The following is a 23,980-nucleotide window of genomic DNA, read 5'->3' as shown; positions in this document are numbered from 1 at the left end:
CAAGGACACTTGCCCAACATAATGAATTTAGGGCACCCTGCAAATGAGCAGCACCTGATGGCCCAGTTTCTGTATGGTAGAGATGGTCTCATGTCTTCACACTTGAAGGCAGCTCTTCTCCTTGCTGGGCAAAGCCCAGATTACCTCAGAGAATAAGTCAGGAATTGAGGAGAGAAAGGAAGGGCTCTCCTCTTCTGAACACAAAGTGACATGCAGTCAATCATATTGGCAGTTTTCTCAAATTACATTTTAGAATGTTTTGTGCTAAAAAGGACTATGGTAATGTTCCAAGAAACCAGAATTTTAGAAGAAACTATTTTTATTAATCAGCAGTCATTGGTGTGTGCGACCCATTCCTTTAGGAACACCCGAGTTGCCCACATGATCCAACCTGTGTCAGCTGAGGCGTTTGCTCTTGCCCCCAACATCCTGCACGTGACAAACCTCCACTGCAGCCCCCAGCTTGTGCAGCTCACTCAGCCACAGCACCTGCTTGGGAGACAGGCGGTCATTGGGGCCCTTCACCTCCACCAGCTACAAGGAAAGGGGCATGGTTACAAGTGTGTCCCTGGAGGAACTGAAGGATCACTAGCTCCCACACAAGAAGTATTTTTAACAGCTGTTATTTGCAACAAAAATAATGGAGATCTTAGCACAATGGAGGGTCCAGTGGGTGCTTAATTATTACTCCATATTTCAAAATTTAACTGTAAGAGAATGAAATTTTATATAGTTAATACCCACCAAAACAAAGACAAGCCCTGGTGAATGAAGATCTCTCCTACTGCAAAATCAAATGTTTGCACCTTCACCTGCTCCAGCTGATGCTGACAGCAACTTATCCAGGTGCCCTAGAGAACTAATTTCTGCTATTCAGCTCTGTACCATAAACACATAACAAGCTGCTCCAACAGATGAGACGTCCAATAGTCCTCTAGCAGCTATTCCACTACTGTGCAAGGCACCATCCATGACTGTTTACTCAATTTCTGTAGCAGACACAGACACAGTTGCTGTGGACTCAAATAGTGCAGATTTTGTCTAAGTGCTGCCAGAAGAACTTGCTAACAACATTCAATATGTGGCTGATTGTAACAGGTGCTTTAGATTATGATTAATCAAAGACCTTTTTTCAACACATGCTGAGCATGTCTGCTCCCTACACGCACTAGAGGAGCAGATAATCACCCAGTGCTCCATGGGGGCAGGGAGGCCGAGCTGCAAGAAGGAAATCACCATTTGTGTGGGCTGACTAGGGCAGGGTTTTACCCTGGGAAGGCAGCTGAGCACTGGGTATTGGGGTTTTACCCTGGGAAGGCAGCTGAGCACTGGGTATTGGGGTTCCACAGAGGGAAGGCAGCTGAGCACTGGGTATTGGGGTTTTACAGAGGGAAGGCAGCTGAGCACTGGGTATTGGGATTTTACACTGGGAAGGCAGCTGAGCACTGGGTATTGGGGTTCCACAGAGGGAAGGCAGCTGAGCACTGGGTATTGGGGTTCCACAGAGGGAAGGCAGCTGAGCACTGGGTATTGGGGGTCCACAGAGGGAAGGCAGCTGAGCACTGGGTATTCCGTGCTCCCCACCCACCTTGAAGTGCTGGCTGTGGGAGCGCCACACGAGCAGGTCGGGCAGGCCGCCCCGGCAGTGCCGCAGGTCCCTGGAAAGCCGCTGGAAAACACCACTCAGGAACCTCCCTCCAAGGCAGGACACCAGGCTCTGCAAGAGAGGCTTTGCTGGTTGGTTTGGTTTGGTTTGATTTCCTGCAGAACCATTTCCCAGCCCTCACAAGAATACCGTTCCAAGAATACTGCATGGCCCACCTCAGCTCTTTGTTCAGTCTCAGGAAACGTAACAAGAAACGTAAGTAGATGTTTCTTACATCAATTTTCCTGCTGTGCTCTCAGCTACTGTTACAGGAAAAGTGACCATATGAGAAAATTGTAACACTACTTGTGCAGGGACTTCAGTACAATAATCCCTAATTCCAATTCCTGCCTCCCACCACTCTCCATCTGCCATGGCTCAGTGCCTCAATAAAGCCCCGAGCACACCAGGGCCATGGGTAATTGAATGTCAAGCCTAATTGGAGTGCCCATGCTGGGCAACAGCCACTTACCTGGACTTGCTGGAGGGAAGTAAAACGTCCCCAGTTAACCAGGGCTGCTGCTTTTCCCTCCTGAGTGCTCCAGACGTCAGCAACCAGCTCTGCCAGCGTCTCTGAGGAAGCTGTGTGGAGCTGCTGGAGCCTGGCCTCGATGACAGCCCTCCTGTTCTCATAGAAGCTGTCAGTGTATAAATCCAGGGGGGATGTCTGGATGAAAGGGTAAATCCAGCTCTCAGGAACTGCCACCACAGCAGCTGTTCCCAGAATGACAATGTCCTGCTTCATATTTTTCTTAACTACAAAGTCAATCAAACATTGAACTGATTTATCTAGAACATGACCACCATAAAAATATTTATTAAATGGGAAAAATATTGCACCCAGTGCCAGTGCAACAAACACTGGCCACATCTTGGCCTCTGCTCTGCTGTTTTGAACCCTAGACAGAGGTTTCCTTTAACAGGCAAAGAATCCTGTGCACTCCCAGCACTCTGAGGTGGATCTGGAACCGGGATCAAGACAGCTCAGGCACAGCGAGCAGTGCGAGGTGAAAGAACAAAGCCGTGATGAAGCCGGGGCGGATCCCCCAGCGGCCCCGGGCCAGCACTGCACGCTCAGGGCGTGAAAAGCCCCTGCAGCAATTCAGCTTTAACTCAGCTTTGGCGCTGCTGAGCAGGGAGGGCCCGAGAGCCATTTCCAAAAGCAAATGCAGAGTGCTTAGGAAACAGCCTTACCCAAACGGCTGCCACACATAATCCCACAAAATACAATAAATCAAATATAAAAAATAATAAAATGAAAGAAACACCAAGATCTGTCTGGAAAGTCCCTCAGAATAAAATGTTAATCTAATCCCATATAAGATTTTAACATGGTTACTGAGTCTACAGCAATGGGAAAATAAATTAACTAAAGAAAGCCTTTCAAACTTACCTGATAGGAATTTCTGAACACGTCAGGTATGTCATCCATGAAAATTATATCCCACATCAGAATCCCATACAATGTAATAAACGTTGAGCCTTCCCCATGAATACCTAAAGGGCAGAGTTTAATAAAAATGGAAACATTAATTCCTACAGCAATGTCATATGAAGAGGTACTGAACCATCATGACCCAAAGCAGAAATAATCTGGCCACGTTCAGGTTCATGCCAGCTGGTGTCAGCTGCAAATGCAGCTCATTCTGCCCCATTCCCCAAGCCTGCTGCTCCCAGGCCAGGGGCCTTCAGCTGCAGCACAGCTTCCATCCCTGCCTGGCCCCCACAGAGCTTACTGGGCTAACTCTGACAATCACTGGAGCTGCTCCACAACAATCCTGTGCCATGTGCTCTGGGATGACCCTGCTTGAGCAGGAAGGGTGGACCAGATGACCCCACTGTGAGCCCTCCCAACCCAAACCATTCAGTGGTTCTGTGATTCTGTGAACATTTCTATATATATGAACATAGGGAAACATATACATGTATGACTATATATATGTGTATATATATGTATATGTATGCAAACACAAGGAAACACTTTTTCCCCGTGAAGGTGATGGAGCACAGGCACAGGCTGCCCAGGCTGCTGTGGACTCACCCTCCTTGGGATACTCTAAAGCAGGACATGGTCTGGCTCTTGAGCTGAGGTTGGACCAGGTGACCCCCAGAGCTCCCTCAGGCACTCTGTGATGTGTGTTTGTTATTAGTCTGTTAGTACACCACATTATCTATAGCAGTATGTGTAATGTTACCCATCACACATACAGATCCCAGAGTATGTATGTCATTATACACCATATAATGTAGTGTATGTGCATTATACATGCAGGGTACCCCACACATATGAGAGAGAGCATGTGTGTGTTGGGCTGTGTGCATGGAGCTGGAACGGCCATTGTGGATCATCACTAAATCACACATGGCCACTGTGCTCAAAACTGAGCCAAGAAGACCAATGGTGAGTGGGTGGGAGTGAGGAACTGAATGGGGATTTCAGCACAATTCTCCCTGATTCTAAATATTGTTCCCTTCCTCTTTACCTTTTTCTGATGTGACCACTTTTGCTGCAACAGTATTATCAATAAAATTAAACTATATTAAAATATATATTTTATAGAAAGGCACAAATTTTATCTTCAAAAATAACTTGCCTACCTTTTAGTATTTTGGTTTTTTTTCCTGTAAAACAGACCTATATATTCTTACTAGTTGATGGCTTCATAGCTCCTAAATTGTAAAAATACATTAAATACTACTAATAGAGCCTTTTCAATAAATCCTGCAGTGTTTGTGCTATTGGTACATACTGTTCTCATGGACATCTAGTAGCAATAATCAGTGGAGGTTTGCATTTCATTAGTGACACTCCTTTGAATGATAATGCTAGAATTTTAACCCAAATTGTTTTACCCTTAGCTGTTCAACAGTAAGGAAGGCAAAGTAAGTGATTTTCTGTGTAGATGAAGAAAAAACACTGGGGTTTTTCCTAATAGATTTGAAAACCACCTTTGGTAAATGAAGGCAGCAAATCATTAAAGCAGGTCAGGTTGAAAATACATGTTAAAGCACTTTGGTAAGGAAGTGATGTATTAGAGGTGTTTGGGAAGGAAACAGAATCAGCCTAAAATAAATAGTTTCTTTACTTATTCCCACAGTTATTTTACTGCAAAATACCCCCAAAGCAACAGCACTGTTACCCTGATCGAAGCCATTCCTCCTGTAATGAGTTAATGCCAGCTCCTCAACTGAGCACATGACTGTGGATACACTGCAGTCCTGGCCTCCTTCTCCATCACCAATATCCTCCATGAGGAACACAGATTTTCCCATTCCTGTCTGAGGACACATCTTTCCACTGATTGTAACCTGAACATATTAAAACATTTGGTTACTTTCCAGCATCACATTGAAAAAGCTTTAGCCCAAAATCCCCTTTTCAGATTTCTTAAAATCAGAACTAGATTTGTTTCCAAAAATTAACTGAATAAAATTTAACCTGTCATTCTTGTGAAATCATCCTCTTTAGCTTTCATAAATTGGCACATTTTTAAGAAAATAAATGTCTAGCAAAAATTCTGGGCAGATGGGAATGTAGCCTTTCTATACGCAGGACCAGGAGCAAAAACATGGAAAAATGAGGAGACAGACCTGAGCAGAGACAAAGAGGGGCTGCAGGGAGATATGGTGAGGAGGCTGAGAGAGGAAGTGAGGCTCTGCTCTCATTTTGCCCAGAGAGAATTATCTTTATAATGGTATGGAAAAGATAGATTTTTTAAAAATCCATTCTAATATGATGCAAGTGCCCTACACTGAATATTTGCATAACACATATTCAGAGTGCGTAACTTCCAAAGGTTCCTAAAATAACAGTGGCATCTTTTAGCCATTAATCTAATGCTGACAACATGCTAAGGTTACTATTACTTTTTCTGTCACACAGAATGCTTGGCCTGCAGCCACCAGAGGCAATGCACTGATCTGATCAGACTCTTCAGCCAGAAAGGCTCTGAGGGCATTACTGATAAATTACTGGAGTTTATGGATGATCACATCCATAACAAATACAAAGCAATGCAAATTAGATCAGCGTACAGCTGACTAACTTCAGCTAAGAAGCTGACCAATGCAGAAGTATTTGATTACAAGAGGCTTTTGTTTTAGAACAAAAAACCACATTTGTGTTCCTTTTCCTGCACCATGTCAGTCAGAGGCTGGCGCACAGCTTGTAACAAGTCTCCCAGATTACTTTTCCTTGTGTGAAGTAAGAGAGCTCAGGAGGAGCTGCAGCTCCTGCTTACGTGAGCGACGTCGTGCACGGTGAGGAGGGGCAGGTCCTGCAGCAGCCCCTGCAGCTGCCTGCAGCTGGGGGAGTCGCGGATGCGCAGGGCGCGCTGGCACAGCGCCAGGCGGTGCCCGGTGCGCACGGCCGCGTCCGCCAGCCCCCTCCGGATGCAGCCGATGGCCTGGCAAACAGAGGGCACAAACAACGGCTCACTGAGACCTCTGCACCCCTCTGCACCCCTCTGCGCCCCTCTGCACCCCTCTGCGCCCCTCTGCGCCCCTCTGCACCCCTCTGTACCCCTCTGCACCCCTCTGCGCCCCTCTGCGCCCCTCTGCACCCCTCTGCATCCCTCTGCACCCCTCTGCATCCCTCTGTACCCCTCTGCACCCCTCTGCATCCCTCTGCATCCCTCTGCACCCCTCTGCAACCGTCTGCAACCCTCTGTACCCCTCTGCAACCTTCTGCACCCCTCTGTGCCCCTCTGCACCCCTCTGCAACATTCTGCACCCCTCTGCACCACTCTCATCCCTCTGCAACCCTCTGCACCACACTGCACCCCTCTGCAACATTCTGCACCCCTTTGCACCCCTCTGCACCTCTCTGCTCAAGAGAAATTGAGTCACAAACATGTGAGTGTAAGAATGAGCATGCAGGACAGGACCAGCTTGCTAACTGAGTGGGAAAGTTCTAACCAATCAATAACATTTTGCACAAGGAGGGTTCTGGATTCAAATTTATATTAGTACAGTAAAAAAAATTCCTCTCAATTTCTACTAATCAGTATAAGATAAAAAAAATTGATTCATTTTCTTAGTTGAAACTGGTTGTCTGACCTTAGGATTCCTAACAAAATCTGCATTTTTAGGAGACTCTACTCCACTGTTCTTTCCGTAAGAAATACTTTAAAAAAAGGTTTTCAGACAATGCCTGCAGTGTTTCCAGCTTGCCAGATACCTTCTTAGTGTTTTTCAAGTGCTGATGTAAGTTCAGAGCCAGCCGATCCCACCATCTCCCTCTGCTGTCAGTACAATACACATCCTGGGCCAGGAGGCTCTGCAGCTGCTGCACTGCTTCCTGTAGCAATGGGATTGCACCTTTATTAATTGGGTTACATAACCAACTTCAAGTTAGCTTGTCACTTTCCCTTCTAATTAATGAATAGTACAGAAACTTTGTCCTGGACAATCCAAACCTACTTTTTACTCCACTACCCAATATACCCATTTCAGATCCATATGTGTATCTTAAAAACTCTAGAATAGAGATATTTTTATGTAAACTTTAAGGTTAACTGCAAAAATACAGCATTTTTATCCTTATTGTATATGAAAAATATCTTAAGTATTACTTGTTGCTTTGTTGAAGAAGTGAAGTCGTTTTCTAAATAATCTGATTTACTTTAACATGTAAGTCAGAGGCCTTTGGAGATGTTAATTCCTTAAGGAAGGGGCAGAGATTTCTAGAAGAATTCTCTTTCAAGATTTTTCTTATTTAAAAGCAATAGCCAAATCTAGTGAAACACAGGTATCTTTAAATAATGAAACAAGCATATCTCAGCAATAGTTTTATGGTGAATTACATATGGTAAATCTTAAAAGCATAAGCAGAAATCAAAACAATTTAAAACTTTCTGAAGCAGAACAAAAAGGGGACACTTTTCCCTTAAAAGTAACTTGTTACTAGAACTGTAGCAAGTACTGGCAAACATTACCACCATTTTCCAGCCACTTTAGAAATGTAAACTGATGTACAAAAATTGAGCACATATTTCTATTCACCTCCCCACTTTACCTTATACTTGTGAAGTCTCTGCAGAATTTCAACTCCTTGAGAAAGGATTCTTGTGTACACCCAGCCAACTGTGAAACGCCGCAGGTAATCAGGTAAAGTTCTGTGATAGCTGAAAAATAAGAGCAGTTCAAATCAATTGAATGATGTCAGTTTTACTAAGAATGTTCATACCTAAAGCATTTACCAAACTAAATGTTTTATATATCCAAATTTATCTGAAATTAGTATCCCAGCTGCAAAGTCAAGAACCCAAAGGTTTGGCTTAGGGAGCAGGTGCAAGCTGCACTTGTGCACAGCATATTTTAGTTTCAACATCAGTAGAATTATCAATTAATCAGTTTTAAAACAGACAGAGAACAGCAACTTACTACATCACATATTGTTACCAATTCATTCTCATAAGTCAGCAGTTCCAGTTCAGAAACAAAGCTGAACAAAAGAAAAGCACTCGAACAGGAATTTCCTGCCATAAAAGAAGACCAACATCTTTTCAGTAGGCACCTCTGTATTTCAGGACAAAGTCTTTTGAATGCCTTTTTAAATCAAAAAATATTTTTCCACTGTCTTCAGAGTAAATGACCCTCTATGAATATTATTTTAAATCAGTTGCCATGGAATTGAATATAATGCCAAGTGTAAGGCTTTAACTTGTGGTATGTCATTAAGTCAGAAACCAAAATAATTAAAAGAAAAACTGATGAAGAACACTTCAAACCCAATAAATGTTATTTCAGGTCTCAGATATTTAGAAACATTTCCTGAGCAACACCCACTAGGAAATCTAAAGACATGAATAACCCAGTATGTTTTCCCATAACATTTGCAACATCTTTTGTTCACAGTCAATTTTCTGCTTATTGCCATTTGTTTGAAAGCCATTTAAAAAACACTATGACAAGGGAAAAATAAGGCTCCTATCCTCCTGCACTCCTATCCTCCTGCACTGGCACATAGAACAGAACTGTTTTAGTGCTATATCCATGCCTACCAACTCTTTCTCAAGATTTTACAAAAAAGGTCTTTTCATATTGTAACTTAAAAGCTAAACAATCAGGAAGTTCCAAGCTTTCAAGAGCATTAAAGTCTCTTGCTTTATCAGGTTAAATAACATATCTAGTTGATAAGCCTCTCTCCAAAGGAAAAGTACCCAAGGTAAGATAATACACTTCACAGTTTCCAGATCAGTACCTCAAAGAGGGGTGATTCTTCAGTCCATTCCAGGTTTCTTTAGCATACAAATAGAGATTATTGGCTTCTTCCCAGTTCCCATTTACCATTGCAGTGGCTATATCATTTGACAGATGAACAGCAGTTGCATACCTGTGGTAAGAATCCACAACTTTATTACACTTGCAAAGCATCTACAGTTGAAAGAAATAAATTCTTTCCCTTACAGTCTCTAAAGACATTAAACCATGCAGCCATCTTTGTTCTCAGTCTTGTAGGATTAGCAGAGTTTAAACTAGCAAGGAACATTATGTTTAAATTTATTTAACACTAGAGAATATAATTCTTTTTAGCTCAGAATCAGCACAGCAAATGAAGAAACTGCTTTCATCACATGATCATGAAGCAAATAAATAAGCTATTTTGTTCCAAAATGCAAGCCACTGTGACTTACAAGTCCTACCTCAATACAAAAATGTACTTAAAATAATTGCAAAATTAATACTTCTACATATTTACATCTGGAGTTCTACATTTGAATTCTTATTTGCCTGCACAAGTGCTGCAGTAAAGCTCTTTTAGAAACGAACAGATTTCCAAGCTGCCAAAGCCCTCCCTACCTGATGAGATCCTCTCTGTCCTGGAAGACCTGTGTTTTCCTGTTTACAGTGTAACTGGGGAACACCATGTGCCCCATGTTTGCCCTGAGGACTGTGGAGAGCAGGCCCTGACCAGCACTGCCAGCCTCCTCCTCCTCCAGCGACTCGGGCAGTGCAAACAGCAGCAGCATTCGGGAAAAGACAGCCCGAGCCTCCCTGCACACCCTGACACATCTTCCAGCCAGCTCCTTCACCCTGCAAGGACAAATCAAAATATTATACACAACTTGTTAAAACTAAAACATACTGAATGAAGCATGAGAAATTTTTTTTTCAAGCCAATTAATGCATAAACTTGATTTCCCTTGAAAGAAGCAGAGTATGCAGTTTAGTATTTACTCTTCTCTTTGACTCACTGTGAATTGAAATGTAATGCCACGCTTTTTATTAAGAAATCTACTAAATGCATTCCTCTCTTGAAAAGGCATCTAGATTTCAGTCATTTGAAGCACAACTTCCATTCACCTGCAAAATTTTTCTGTAAACATTTACCTCTTCAAAATCACTGTCCCAATACCAGCCTGACTCCTGCTGAAGATGGAACGCTGCTTTGACAACTTCAGAAAATCATCCACGAGTTGCTGTTTCTGACCATTTGGGTTTGGCAAGTGAAAGATTTTTGCCAGTGTTTTTAGCTCAGGGGCTGAAAGCAAATCCAACCCTTCACACAGGTCTTCCAATTCAGATTCTAAAAGTGAAATTATCCACATATATTCATTGTGTCATATTATTGTGTCAAGCAACAGTTCACAGTGCATTCATACAACCTAGTACCAATCTAATGATTTAGGTTTGATGCCCCAAAGATAGGCTGGAAATAAAACCCCATAGACTGTTGTCCATAGAGCAGGTGAGGGGGATTTCTCCACCTTACTCACCCACCTTTGGTATATTTATATATATTGCTATACCACCTGTGGTATATTTATACAGTAAGTATTTCTCAGTGTTACTCTGTCACTATAACATCATCACACAGGTGCCAGAACTAATTTAATTTACATGGTATGATCTGATGGTTATTAGACAGTTCTTTTGCACTGTGCTTGCACCTCAAGGGGTCTTTAATAAGGCTCCCAAAGTCTTCTTCACATCTGAACTTTTCCACTTTGTTTTTGGAGCATACAAAGTTACTTCATTCCTTGGTCTGTCTGGTCCTAACCTGTCTAAATTCTTTATTTTGTGGCTAACTGGCTTTACATTTACCAATTTCTCATTAACTATACTTATCTATCTCTAAAGGTATCTACCTGGTGAGTTATTTTCTTCTTTTTTGTCTATTCAGCATTAAGGACTAGTTAACCATATACTCCATTACATTGTATAGAAGTTATTTATATCTGGTTATATAGGTATAAAAAAGTTATGATTTGGATTATACAGGTATAAAAAGCTGTGATTCAGGTTATACAGGTATAAAAGTTATGATTCAGGTTATATTGATATCAGATAATATAGATATATAAAAAGTCATTATTTAGGTTATATTGATATCAGGTTATATAGATATATCAGGTTATATTGATATCTTACAACTCAAGCTATATTAGCACCTTGTAACTTTGACCTAAGTTATACAGGCATCAGGTTCTTCAAAAATGCATTAACAATGCTATCTGGTTCACCCTGAAATTCTTCTGCACCTTCTTCTGGACCTTTACACAGGTCTACTTTGAAGGAAAGGAATAACCAGAAAAAGAACACCCTTCCCAACTTCAAAACAACTGCTAAGATTAAAAAATTCTGTTGAGTTATAAAAAACCACTGTTCAGAAAAGCTGGTCTTCTCCATTATCTAATCTGCACAATTTGTATTTTCACAAGACCACTCATCCACCTGAAGCCTTTATTCTGCTCCTCTATTCTCTCCCCAAGGCACAGACAAGCATGCACTGCATTGATCTCTAACCTGACACAACTTCACATTTTATTTGTAGTATTTTAAAGGTTTATTAATGCTGGCCTTACCTGTTTGTAGGAATCTGGCTTCAGCCAGCTCTTCAATGATTGGTGACAAATCCACACTTATCTCCCCATACTCTATTTTGTTCACCTTTAACCAGTTCAGCTTGCGTTGAAAAAGTCTCACATACAACTTCTGCCCACCAACTGCAAATGTTATTTAAAGCAGGGAAGGACAAAAAGAAGAGTCAATTCTAAACACATACTAGGCACAATCACCACATTCATCTGAAAAACCACTTTGATGCACGTACTCTCTAAAGTACATTTCAAATCTCCCTGTGTTCTACAAGCAGACTTGGTAAAATACCAGACTTACCTTTCCAAGTAATTCATAAGTTCATTAGAATTTTTAAGTCTTGTGGGTAGAAAAGCATTACAACATGTTTTGTAGATAATGGACACTACTAAAATGCCTTTTGACATGCTTACCCTTCAAGAAATATTTAGTTTTATAGAAAAAGAGAACTTCATTTTTCAACTCTGCATTTTGTGTTGGTTAAGTAGGTCTTTTTGCTTTGTTAAAGAGTCACTCAATAACCAAATATTTCATGCTAGAGAACAAAAGAAGCTGCAGTCTGACAGAATAATTTCATAATCACAGAATATTTCTCTGTGCAGCATTCTTCAGGTCCTTATTTTTCCAAAGATAAGCCAAATTATACTAATACATCTACTGAAATAAGACAATGAGAAAAAAAACTCATATTCATTTGATTTTTATCAGGGATGTATTCTTTTAAAGTACCTTTTAGAAAGACTTTTTAAATACTAACAATGCTGAAATTCAACAAAATAGCTTATTAAATTTTAACTGAAAATAGTCTAGCTATTATTACTACATTCAACAACCTTTTGACTACTTAATTCAACCCCCATTAACTTGTAAATTTTTTACCCCTGTCTGTTGCTGCTTAACTGAAACTGATCATTAATAAAAAAAACTGAAACACTAAAAGATTTAGACATGCTTAAAAAATGGCAGATGAACATTAAATGTTTATTTAACAATTCCCCTGTCCTTATAAGACTTTTTCAGCGTTTTCTTTAATAGAATGTTTCCAGGATCAGTTCACTGGGAGAACTACATTCACACATATAAGCTTGTCATTTTCTCTGGGGGGTTTAACTCCTTTAAAGCCTGTCCCCAGTTTTTATCATTCTGGAGAAAGGAAAAAGGTTAACACACCGACATTCCTTCTCCAGGCCACGGAACTGAACAAACTAGGGCTGCAATAATAATTTCATAATAAGCTTCATAAACTTACACTGAGTTAGAGACAGCTCACTGAAGAATGGTAGATATTTCTGCAGAAAATAATTAAATACTGGAAAATATTTATATTCAAGCAACTTCATTGCACTAAACAGGTGTGTGTTGGGCTTTTTTGTGTTATGACAACAGAAATGGGTAGACACTTCTCATGTGGGACAGATAACTCATCTACCTGAACTTTTAAAGTATCCTGCCTGGTATTTCTTGAAGGCAATGACATCCATCTGCCAGTTGTCCAGGATTTGTTATCTACTGACTTAGTGCTATCCTCTCACTTCTCACAGCTCAACTGCTGCATCTTTCCTACCCTGCAAAGAGAGATTGTTTCATCCAGTGCAGACATGGATTTATCAGCACCACCTTACAGTAATTCTTCCTGTATTCCCAACTCACAGTACTGAAAGAGAAACAAGAAGCTCTCTTATCTATCAGAACAAGGTCCTGTTACTGATCAGTGTTGTTCACATCCAGGGAACAGTGTGGAAATGGGGAAGGTGTATCCTGAACATCTCTTTTAGTGTTTGTCAAAGCAGCCAATGCCAGCATGCATTACTGGCCTAACAGTGAGTTTATTCCTGGATCTTTGGATGCAAATGATGTGCACCTACTGCTTGCCTCAGAGAGCCAGTAATAAGACTTTTGTTGCTTTCTTTCTTTATATATTCCCCTTTCTTTATATATTCCCCACCCCAAGATAAACAAGGCATTACCAAGCTCCAAGCTGTCCCTGCTGTAATATTCTTATGGTCTGGAGTGCTCTGCAGACCCCCTGCTTTGGCTGCTTGTGCCCATGGCCAGCTCAGACCCACCAGGCTGCTGGGAGGGCTGAGGGAGGCTGTATCCCCCCATTCCCTCAGGAACTGCACCTAACTACATTAGCAAAGTTTATTTTAAAAAAAAAGGGTACATCTCCTGAGAAGAAGCAGCTTCTTCCCTTAAAAAATTCATCAAGTTACATGGTCAATTGATTTAGCACTTCTGACATTAAACTATGTAAGAATGTTCCACTACAAGAGTGAATGTGGAAATGTATTTAAAATAAAAAGATACCTGATAATTTGTAGAACTTGGTTATAATGTTCAAATCTTGTTCATTAAATAGTCTGACATCATCTTCATTCTGCAATACTGCTCGCAGCACTACTAGAAAGTTCTGGAGGTAGTAGGGGTGACCAGGAGAGCTGGGCACAGAGAGGACCTCATCTATTTTGTCTAGAATGTCCCCAGTGGAATCCTGAGATTCTGACTTTTCCACAGTTTCTAACAGAGGATGGTTCATGTCATTCTCAAAGTCTTCAAGAACTTCCACAGGAAGTACCTCTGCATCATCCCTGCCAAAGCAATTTTCTGTCCCACTGTTCACTTCTGTCTTTGAAGGAGTAACCTCAGTGTGAGGCTGAGTCTCAATGTCCAAATTACTGGTCAGCTCTGCTGAAGTGTGGATGGCCAGAGATGTTTCACATCTATCAGGACTAAGTATCCCACCTTCAGAGCTGCTCTCTGCTTTGATGCTCCTTGTACCAGATGGGAACCTTTTGTCCTTACTGTTATCAGCCAATAATTGCACTTGAACCATGTCCACAAGGTCTTCTTGATTACATTTGTTTATTTCATTTTGAAACTCGGGTTCCCTCTTTGAAAAATGTTCCTGGTGCCCTCTGTGAGAAGGTTGATTTTCTTTCTGAGAACTCTGCCCAGCATCACTCTCATCCCCATCATCATCATCATGGGCTGCAGCCCTTCCACAGGCACTGAGAACAGCTGGAGGTGAAGAGTTGATCTCTTCATACAGGACCTGCTTTCCTCCCTGCAGGCAGCGTCTCCTGGACAGCTTGGCAGACAAGCTTCCCAAGGAGACTGTTCTAACTGTTCTGGCCTGGGATTCACTGTTCACACTCAACACTGAACTATGATTGCTGAAATAAGGACTAGTCTGTTGGGCTGCACTCCCTCCTCCTTTCAATAAATTACTTTTGGAAGGACTTGCTTCTAGATTTATGACGTTTTTTGAAAAATATGAGCTGGAATTATTGCTCAGATTTGCAGCTGGGGGATTCTTATTCCTAAAAGAAGTCAGTGTAGCATCAATGGCACCAATCTCACCACGGTTTCTCTGACATGTTTCATCAATGTGCTTATTTATTCCGTATCTTGGCACCAATTGCCCACACATGGGACAGCTAACTTTGGCAGGGGGAACATTGTTAAAAAAGGAAGTAATAGAGGATGATGCTGAAGGTGTAGATGGCGTTCCCGTAACTTCCACTTTTTTAGTTGTTTCCTTTTTCTTCTTACTTTTACTGAGTGACAAACTTGTTTGGGATCTTTTGATTCCTGAAGACCTAGCTTCTGCCATTACAAAACTTCACAGCAATTACATGGCCCAGACAACTCCATTCAGGCTACATTTCTTTATTCTGCAATACTTAAAAGACTTTCCTTGGCTTTTCCTTTTCCATCTGTAATCTTCTGACATGCCTTGAAATAAAAAATACATTGAATGAGTGGTCTTCCAAGGCACCAGATGTAACCAAGATGAACAGAAGAGAGGCAGAGAAGTCAAGCAATCCTTAACTTACAATGCTACTGTCCTTTAGCTTGCCTTACCACACAGGGAAGCACACCACAGGAAGCTGAGCACTGCAGCTGCCTTTATATAGCTTAATAAATGGAAAAGTAATCTCAAGCTTGCATTTACATCAGCAAGTGAACCTGGAATTCAAATAGGCAAGTCCTGTAATTTTTACAGAATAGTCAGAGTTGAAAGGCATCCCTGGAGACCATCCAGTCCAACCCCGCTGCCCAGGCACCTGGAGCAGGTGACACAGGAACCACTCAGGTGGGTTTGCAATGTCTCCGGAGAGGGAGATTCCATGACCACCCCAGGCAGCCCTCCCAGTGCTCTGCCACCCTCAGTGGGCAGTTCTTCCTCATGCTGAGGTGAAACTTGTTGCGTTTTAGTTTATGGCCATTGGTCCTCGCCCTATCGCTGGGAACATTTTATCACTGTCTTGTTTGCTGCTGACAGGCTATTTTCGGTGCCAAGCACTCTCTGGGCTATCCTGCAGCCCTCACCCTCACGGCTGCCGTGCCGGTGGGCCCGGGCCGAGCTCTGCCAGGGCCGGGGCCCAGGAGCAGCCGGCTCTCTGGAGCCGCTCTCCAGGTGCTCCGGATGGCGGGGCCCAGGTTCCCGAGAGGCTCCCGGGGCTGCCATTCTGGCATGCCCGCCCCTCGCCGGCCATTCCCGCGCTGGGACCCCCTCAGCCGCCCGTACCCCGGGTAAAGGGGCCCAGCCGGAGCCCCCCCAGCCCGCCCGGCCTCCCGCCCTTCCCCACGCACCGGCATCGCAGCCGCGCGTGTTCCGCCGCTCCCGGGGCCGTGCGGGGCCAGGCCGCGCCCCGGGGGCCGGGCCGGGGCCGCTCCGCCCGCCGCCAGGCCTGAGCAATGCAGCGCCGATGGCCGGCACCGCGCTCCCTCACACAGCGGGGCTGCCGCAAACACCCGCCGCAGATTCAAAACTTCCTTTTACGACAACGCGTGGAAAACAGCTGAGGGCCACAGGAGCAGCAACTAGAGGTTTATTTTGTTGGTGGTGAGTTTTTTGTTTGTTTTTTTTTTCTTTTCAGCAAAAAGCAAATAGTGAAATATTTTCACCCTGAGGCTAATTGTTCGTGTAGACTTTGACATGGTGCTGGTATGGGAGATTATTCCTCTGAGGGATAAAAATACACATGAGAAGGGACCTCATCCCTGCGTGTCAGTGTAAGCAGGGAGGTGCTGAGGAGGGATCAGGCCCTGCTTGGTGCTGCCCAGCAATGGGACAGGCAAAGGGCAGAAACTGAGACACACAGGTTCCACCTGACTGTGAGGAAAAACTTCTTTATACTGTGCAGGTGACTGAGCTGGGTCAGGCTGCCCAGAGAGCTTGGAGAGTGTGGAGTCTCTCACTGGAGCTATTCCACAACAATCCTGAGCCCTGTGCTCTGGGGTGACCCTGCTGGAGCAGGGAGGTTGGACCAGATGACCCCAGAGGTCCCTTCCAACCCAAACCATTCTTGCACTCCGTCTAAGTTAAAAACTTCCTAGCTCTGAGTTACCACAGGCTTAAAAATATTTTGTGTCCTCCCTTTTTGCCAATCACAATTTCAGAATTTCTGTAATTTAAATGCCTGGATACATCCTGAGTTCTTCAATAAATGCAGTTCCTCCTGCTATAGATCTAGAGCTATTAAAACAGCAGATACAAAGCTCTGGGCTATAGATTAAAGAGACTGTACAGTAACAGCACATGTCAGGTATTTTACACTGTTACATATCTTCCCACACCAAGAATCTTTCTTTTTGGAACGAATCAGAGTTCTATGGTAGAAAATAAGAGTGAAATCTATAGAAAACTGTCTGAACATCACCTTAGAAGTTCATAAAGTATTTTAAAGATCAACACAGAGTAAAACCTACTCAAATTCAGAAAAAAAAATTTAATATATACAAGATGTATATATGTATGTACCTGTATAAAAAAGGTAAATTACAACTTTAATTTATGAACAGAGATTGCTTTCTCCTTCTTCTGTTTCTTTTTTAATTTGCTGGCATCTTTGATTTGCATTCTCACTTGATCTTGTAGCTGAGAAAAGAAGGCCTGGGATGATTTCAAGGCCTTGTCTTTACCTTCATCCTGTCATTGGACAAAATATTTGTTATAACCAAGAAATGTACAAACAGTACCATTATATTACTTACTAGTTACTCAAGCAAAATGGTATTTCAGTAAAAAGATCTGGTAACAGATTTTCAAAGGATATTGTTCACCACATTTTTAGTCCACTCCTGCTATCTAAAGAAATAAAGATTTACATTCTCTTCCTATGTAGCAATTAGCCTGATAGGTAAGAGCAGGCATCAAGAACAGATCCTTGCACATCATGAACTACAGCAGGGTATCTGTACTTTGTGTTCTACTTGCCTTCTGAAAAGGTAAGTACAAACATCTGGAATAATGAAGTTATGTTTCCTATTAGTTTCTAATACTTCAAAATTTCAGATTTTTTGAGTTTTATTTAAAAGGCACCATAAGTGGTTCACGAGTTTACTGTTTTATAGCCTGCAAAACAATATCAATCTGATGAGATTATAGGGAAGGCTCCACAATAAGGACAAAGTTAAACAGGAATATTGTATTACAAAACAGTTTAAATTACCCAAAGCTTATACAGAACACAGAAACCTCAATGTGCATTCAAGCAGTCCCACTTGATGAAGTGGAATGGCGTAAATGCAGGAAATAAAGAAAATATATTTGCAGGAACATCACTTTATGAACTTTGAAATAAATAGAAAAGTAGCACCTCACACAAAATCATTTCTGCCTGATGAACATACTTTTATAGAGTAATTGTATCATACAGCTTTTTCACATTTTTCCAACCTTATACTTGTAATTCTTTGGGATAAAGTTTCCTTTCCTCTCTAGAGAAAAATTATCTGTCCTTGGAAGTTTAGTCTTACCTTGAGCAGAGATGCTTTGCCTTCTTTGGTAAGCCTTTTTAATTTTGCTGCAGCAGCTTTTTTGCTGAGTTTTGTGCCTTGTTCTGGTTTCATCTTTTCCAGAAGCTTCTGACGTTTCTCCCTTTCCTTTCGCTTCATACGTTTGCGGAGCTTTTTCCTTCTCAGTTCTCGTTTTTTGTCTGTGGGAGTCTTTTCTGCATCAGTTTTTACATCACCAGCTTTGTTCTTTTCCTAAATAAATCCATAACAGTGCAAAAAACAAGACTCACTTCACAGAACTCACAGAGCATTTCCAATATTTCAGGTGAGAGCTCAGGATAAGGCAAAGGCCAAAACCTGACAAAAGCTGGGAAATGAGATTTGTACAACTGATCCAGGACATGCTAATTGCTCTGCTCTAGTGTTGTTTAGCTTTCCCCCTCTCAATACCCAAATAAATATTGGGAAAACAATGACCATCATAGAACAGTTAAGATCAAAAACAAAGCATAATATTATGGCCTACTGGTGCCAAATAAAATTTACTACTTCCCCAGTCAGAAAAAAATACCAAAACTAAAAACCCCAAAAACAAACAACTAAAAAAGCAACCAAACAAACAAACAAAAAACCACCTCAGCCCTCAAAACCTCCCAACAACCATCAAGGCTAAAATTCTAGGCCAAAAAAGTCCACAAGGTGAGGAAGCACCCACCAGGATGGGAAGGGCAGAAATCCCAGTGATCTGACAAACAGTACATCCTTCTGTAATCCCCTAATGCCATTTTATATTTACCTTGATCTCCTCTGGTGCTAAGAGAGCAGCATCACTAACAGCAACTGGTGCTACTTCTTCCATACTTATAGCTGGAAGGTTGGACACGATTTTAACTTCTGGCACCGGCTGGAAATGAAGAGACACATTCAGGACTGAGCACAGCTCCTCAGCAGCTGTCAGACAGCTGAAGATCACAACTAGCTGGGTTTGTTTAGAGGCAATCACAGTGCATTTAATATGAAAAAAAGAATGAGCTCAGGAAACACCAAAGTTTACTTTACCATTTCTGGAATGTATTTTAAAGTATCCAATTAAAAAAAGGGAGAAAGCCCCCAACTTTATAAAACTTATGCACTTACTGGTTTGGGTGTGAAGTGGAAATTACAAAGTGCATCCAGCTTCTGGAAGAGTGAATCCATCATTTCCTGAATTTCTTTGTGTTCAGGATTTTCTTCCTCTTCATTCTTTTGCTGCATTAAAAATGCAATGTAACTGTAACACCATTCATAAGGCTACTTTACTTAAGCAAGACTGGTAACAACACAATTTACAATCCAGAGCCCTTTCTCTGGTGAATATTCAGGGAAAGACTAAATTACTTCCACTTGGAAATGTATAAATGAACACACAAGAGTACAGTGTGAACTTCAAACCCAAAGGAAAGGCATGGTTTGTGTTACCTGGTGAAGTTTCATGTATTCTTGCTCGTAGATTTCAGCCAGACTCAGTTTACTCTTTTCATGATCCAAACTGATTCGCTTCTTGTACTCAAAAGCTTCCTCTTTGGGTTTCTCTTTTGGTACTACATCATCCCATGCCTGAGAAAGTCATAAAGTAAGGACCAAGTGCAACTACAGCCAAGTACCAGCTACATCTTACTTAGAACATTTTTCAGTTATTTATCTGGCACATTAACTACTTTATGCATGTAGCATCCCAGGACTCATCAAGTTTCACACTTTCATTAAAAGAAAAGTAATAAACGTTATAGCTCTGCTTGTGTCCTTGGTTTTATGAATGAAGGCAACAACTATAACAAGTTACAAACTGTTCCTCATCTTTTTAAATTCAATGAACAGTAACACTCAACAAGCTGTGAAATACAAATTTTCTGTCAGTGGCTTTGAAGCAAAATGAAGCAAACAACTGAGTTTTGGTCAGTGTCAGAATGCTCAGAGCACCAGTTACAGGCTGGCTTTATATTCCAAATGAACTCCTTACAGTTTTATCTGCACACAGTCTGCTTTGAAGTGCACTAAAACACTGAAATCCCTGGTATATAACAGGGATATAAAAATAGGGCTCCTTAGAAATCTAAAAACACATTCATCAAAACAAAAGAATAAAACAACCAGTTGCAGAAATTAAGATAATTCTACACCTAACATTGGAAATGCTTCCAACTCATCCTTGGAATGTGCCCTGTGACTCAAGTCTATGAACAATGTAAAGAGGAACAGATAAGATAATATTAACCTCATCCAATATTCTCTGCTTAATGAGATCTTCAAGCTGAAAAGTCGTTTCTTCTGTGATCACAGGTGCTGAAAGGAAAAGGCAAAGAATTTTAAGATTATTGTTTCTCCAGCAAGAAATAGGTCTTGTTCTATAAAGAATAAAATGAAGAAAAAGAAAGCAAAGCTTTCATAAGAATGTAGCAATCAAAGGTGGAGTAAGTAAATATAAAAGTAAGTCCTATTATGTGAGGCTGATAAAATTTACAATTTCCTGTAGTTTGCACTGTGCAAATGCAGTGTGAAACAACCTCAAAATCACATCAAGAGGTTTAACCTGGTGTCTTCTTGAGTCCCAGGTGTTTTCAGCAAGCTTAAAGGGCAGAACACCCAGCAAAGCCCTGTCCCTCCTTACCCATTCTCACTGCATGGTCAAAGAGCACTGTTTCTTCCAAAAGGCTGTTCTCAGGGCGCTTCTGCCCAGTCACTTCTCCTTTCAGCTGCCAAGGCTTCTCCTCTAACAGTGCTTCTTCCAAGCTTTTTATTTTTTTGCTCATCTGGAAAACACAATTTCCTAGGAAGTTTAAACCAGAGCTCACTTGTAAACTCAGAGAAAAAATCAGTATTTATTTCAGGTATGTGAGGGAATAGATGATTAGAGATGTATCTGTGTAGTTAAACCACATATTTTCCTTAAATTTTAAATCCCTTCTTTGTATCTGCTGGACTCTGAACAAATGAAACAGTCAGTAAAAAAAATTATTTGCCACTCTTTCGAAGTATTAGCCAAATAAAATATGAACAAACCCCAAAGAAAACCAAACCAAAATTACCTTTTCCTGTCTCTTCTCAAATGAGGACTTTATTTCACTGGGACTGATGTCCTTCTCTAATTGTGCTTCAGTTACATCTTCTGTTTCACTGTCATCTGGCAAACTGAAAGTTACTTTTTTAGAAGCTTCTTTACTTCTCATGTGCTCCACCATTTCATCCATATCCTCAAACCTGTAACAGTAACATTTAATATAAAATAAAAGTTGAGAAACCTTTATAATTTTTCACATGAAGATATTTCAGCCCTTAGATGTTTACCTGTTACAAGTAACTTACAGTTTACAACAGGTCTCAAGGATCCCCCTAAAGGTAGAGGACACTAGGGAAACTTCTGGATAATAAGAATAACTCTTATTCTTAAATAAGAACTTATTTAAACTCTTAAATGCTTTATTCAAATAAAGATCAAGGGACAATATTTTAAAAATATAAATAAGGTGAGAACACAAACCATGAACATACAACAGTTAACTGAGAATGGCAAACTATGAGCAGAGTGAATGTGATATTCTCAGTATTTTCTGCTTTACTTTAGTGTAAAATTATGAGGACATTTTACCTGCATTTTACTTACTCAGACATACTTTCTTCATTTTGCTCTTCAATGGCACTGTCTGCTTCCTCTTCCTGATCCTCTTCAGCATCATTAGCTACTAAATCATCATCATCACCATCATCATCATCAACTGGATCAAAGAAATCTTTGTATGTCATATCTCTGGAACTTTTAATTGGCTAAAAAGGTGAGAGGGAAAGAAAAACCCAAATAACAAACCACAGCTGTTAAGAGTGACAGAAAGCAAAGGGTATCCTGTCTTTTTGAGTCTTTTTGAGTCTTTGTGCAACAGTAATTCAGGGCAGTGATGCATTAACCTGTGGTAGGATGCCATAGTAAAACTGATTTCTTTTCCTGGTGTTTACAGTTCTCTACCACTTACACATACAGAAGCCAAGGAACTGTAGATTTTGCCAAATACTTGTTGGAATGCACACTAATTCCCTGGGCATATTTCTTACTTGCTAGTGAGAATGTCTGGTAAATATTGAATAATAACATACTTATTTTTGAATCAATTACTCATCAATTTAAGTTGTATCAGAGGTACAAGGCCATGTCCCTGGAAAAAGGCCTTTGCTCTGCATCAGCCACCTCAGTGATCTCTAACTGCCAGATGCTGAGTGACAAATCTTAATTTGCTGAGTCACCTATTCTGCAATTCTCAAGGTCTCTGATTTCCTGTGGGTATCATCTCTTTATTTATGTAAAAGCCCAGGGCCCATGTCAGGAGAGACTGGAATAGCAGGATGCTATGTCCTTCTGCACCAGGGAATTTTCTTACCAGATATTAATTGTTAAAATAAAGCCTCAGAAATAATCATTAGTCACATAAACAAATGTAACTTGGCAGTTTCTACACAGAGTTAAACACTTTATGGTCATCCTAACAGATGCCAGATTTTGATTTAAAGGAAAAACCTTACTTTGACTTTAGCTTCTTCAGAGTCTTCCTCATCATCTGAGAAAATGTCTTCAAAATAATTAATGTCATCATCTTCTTCTTCTTCCTTGTCTTCCTTCTCTGCATGTTCTAAAAAAGCTTCCATCTCAGCTAGCTTGAAAAACTTGTCATCCACTATAGATTTCCTTCCCTTCTTTCTCAGTGTGGTTTCCTTGGCTGTTTTAGCTTGTTGCTCCAGAGCTTCAATATCAAAGTCAATATCAGAATCCTCATCACTGTCTTTCTGCATTATGCTTTCTCTGAGTTTACTTTGCTTTTCTTTAGCTTTAGTTTTATCTTTATCTTTAGTATAAACATTCATCTGTTCAGTTTCTGCTTCCATTATGTTGTCTTCCAACTCCTTGTCACTGCTGGTCTCTGCACCAGAGCCATCCTCTTCCTGGTCTGAGAGAAGGCAAAGATCTTCATCCTCGGCATCCCTTGCAATGGATTTCTTGAAGAAATTGAGAACTGCATTGTTCTGGAGCTCTAGTTGCTGCCAAATCTGTTCTTCATCAAAATTTTCTATTACCAGCTCTTTTAGAGGGCCCCCACGAACAATGTTACTTCCTTTATTCAAATCGTAGAGAGTCTTCGTCATTGCTCTAAAGTCGGCAGCCAGCCCATCCTGCACACTGAGAACACAAAAATAAAAGTTTAGCACTTTCCATGAAGCCAATCACAGTTGTACCCACTGTGGTTCTCTGTGCTACAGAACAGCACCTTCAATAGTGCCTGCTGCGGCTGGACATCCCCCACACGGCGTGGAGTACTGCTACTGCACAGGCATGGGGAAAAACACCAAACTCTTAATCCTTTCACCTTTATTACACTTCGTATGTGAAGTAGCAGCTGGACAGAAAATTCCAGCTTTCTGCAGCCGCATCTTACAATACGTTGATCTGATTTAAGCGCTCCAGACCTTGTGGGGAAGCGAACAGTTCAGCAGCAAACCCCTCAATGGTGCAAGAGCCAGACCCAGGTGGCTCAGAGGTAACTGCGCTTCCCACGCCTCACTCCTCAGCTCTTACACCTTGCCAGGCTCCGCCAGGCCTTTCTCTACGGCTACCAAAGCCCCCCCGCCGCCCCGCGGTACCTGAGGAAGCGCTCGGGGCGCGCCGCGGCCGCTCCGGCCACCCTGAGGCACGTCTGGATGCCCTGGAGCCCCGGCAGCGCCGGCACCGCCGCCATCGCGCCGCGCACA

General features: G+C 41.5%; 2 protein-coding genes across 3 annotated transcripts; both read right to left on the bottom strand.

Moving 5' to 3' along the window:
• Positions 1–189: 189 nt before the first annotated feature.
• FAN1 (FANCD2 and FANCI associated nuclease 1) lies at positions 190–15,080 on the bottom strand. The gene is made up of 13 exons (XM_059482286.1): positions 13,775–15,080; positions 11,455–11,595; positions 9,980–10,175; positions 9,449–9,682; positions 8,850–8,981; positions 7,662–7,770; positions 6,825–6,944; positions 5,887–6,051; positions 4,786–4,954; positions 3,039–3,142; positions 2,118–2,312; positions 1,589–1,717; positions 190–534 (listed from the first exon to the last, which is right to left on the bottom strand). The coding sequence occupies exons 1-13, from the start codon at positions 15,078–15,080 to the stop codon at positions 397–399; spliced, it is 3,138 nt and encodes a 1,045-aa protein (XP_059338269.1). The 3' UTR covers positions 190–396.
• Positions 15,001–23,980, bottom strand: MPHOSPH10 (M-phase phosphoprotein 10). Of its 2 annotated transcripts, XM_059482288.1 has the most exons (12): positions 23,873–23,980; positions 22,760–23,411; positions 21,852–22,012; positions 21,277–21,448; positions 20,859–21,000; positions 20,466–20,533; positions 19,670–19,807; positions 19,349–19,459; positions 19,008–19,115; positions 18,233–18,463; positions 17,235–17,402; positions 15,001–15,202 (listed from the first exon to the last, which is right to left on the bottom strand). In XM_059482288.1, exons 1-11 carry the CDS (start codon positions 23,965–23,967, stop codon positions 17,253–17,255), a joined length of 2,028 nt encoding a protein of 675 aa, XP_059338271.1. In that variant the 5' UTR covers positions 23,968–23,980; the 3' UTR covers positions 15,001–15,202; positions 17,235–17,252. The 2 variants fall into 2 exon arrangements, with proteins under 2 accessions (XP_059338271.1, XP_059338270.1); XM_059482287.1 differs by lacking the exon at positions 15,001–15,202 and having other exon boundaries at positions 16,506–17,402.

This window comes from Ammospiza nelsoni, chromosome 14 (genome assembly GCF_027579445.1).
Source record: "Ammospiza nelsoni isolate bAmmNel1 chromosome 14, bAmmNel1.pri, whole genome shotgun sequence".
Lineage (NCBI taxonomy): Eukaryota > Metazoa > Chordata > Aves > Passeriformes > Passerellidae > Ammospiza > Ammospiza nelsoni.
This window is presented reverse-complemented; position numbering and strand designations above follow the sequence as displayed.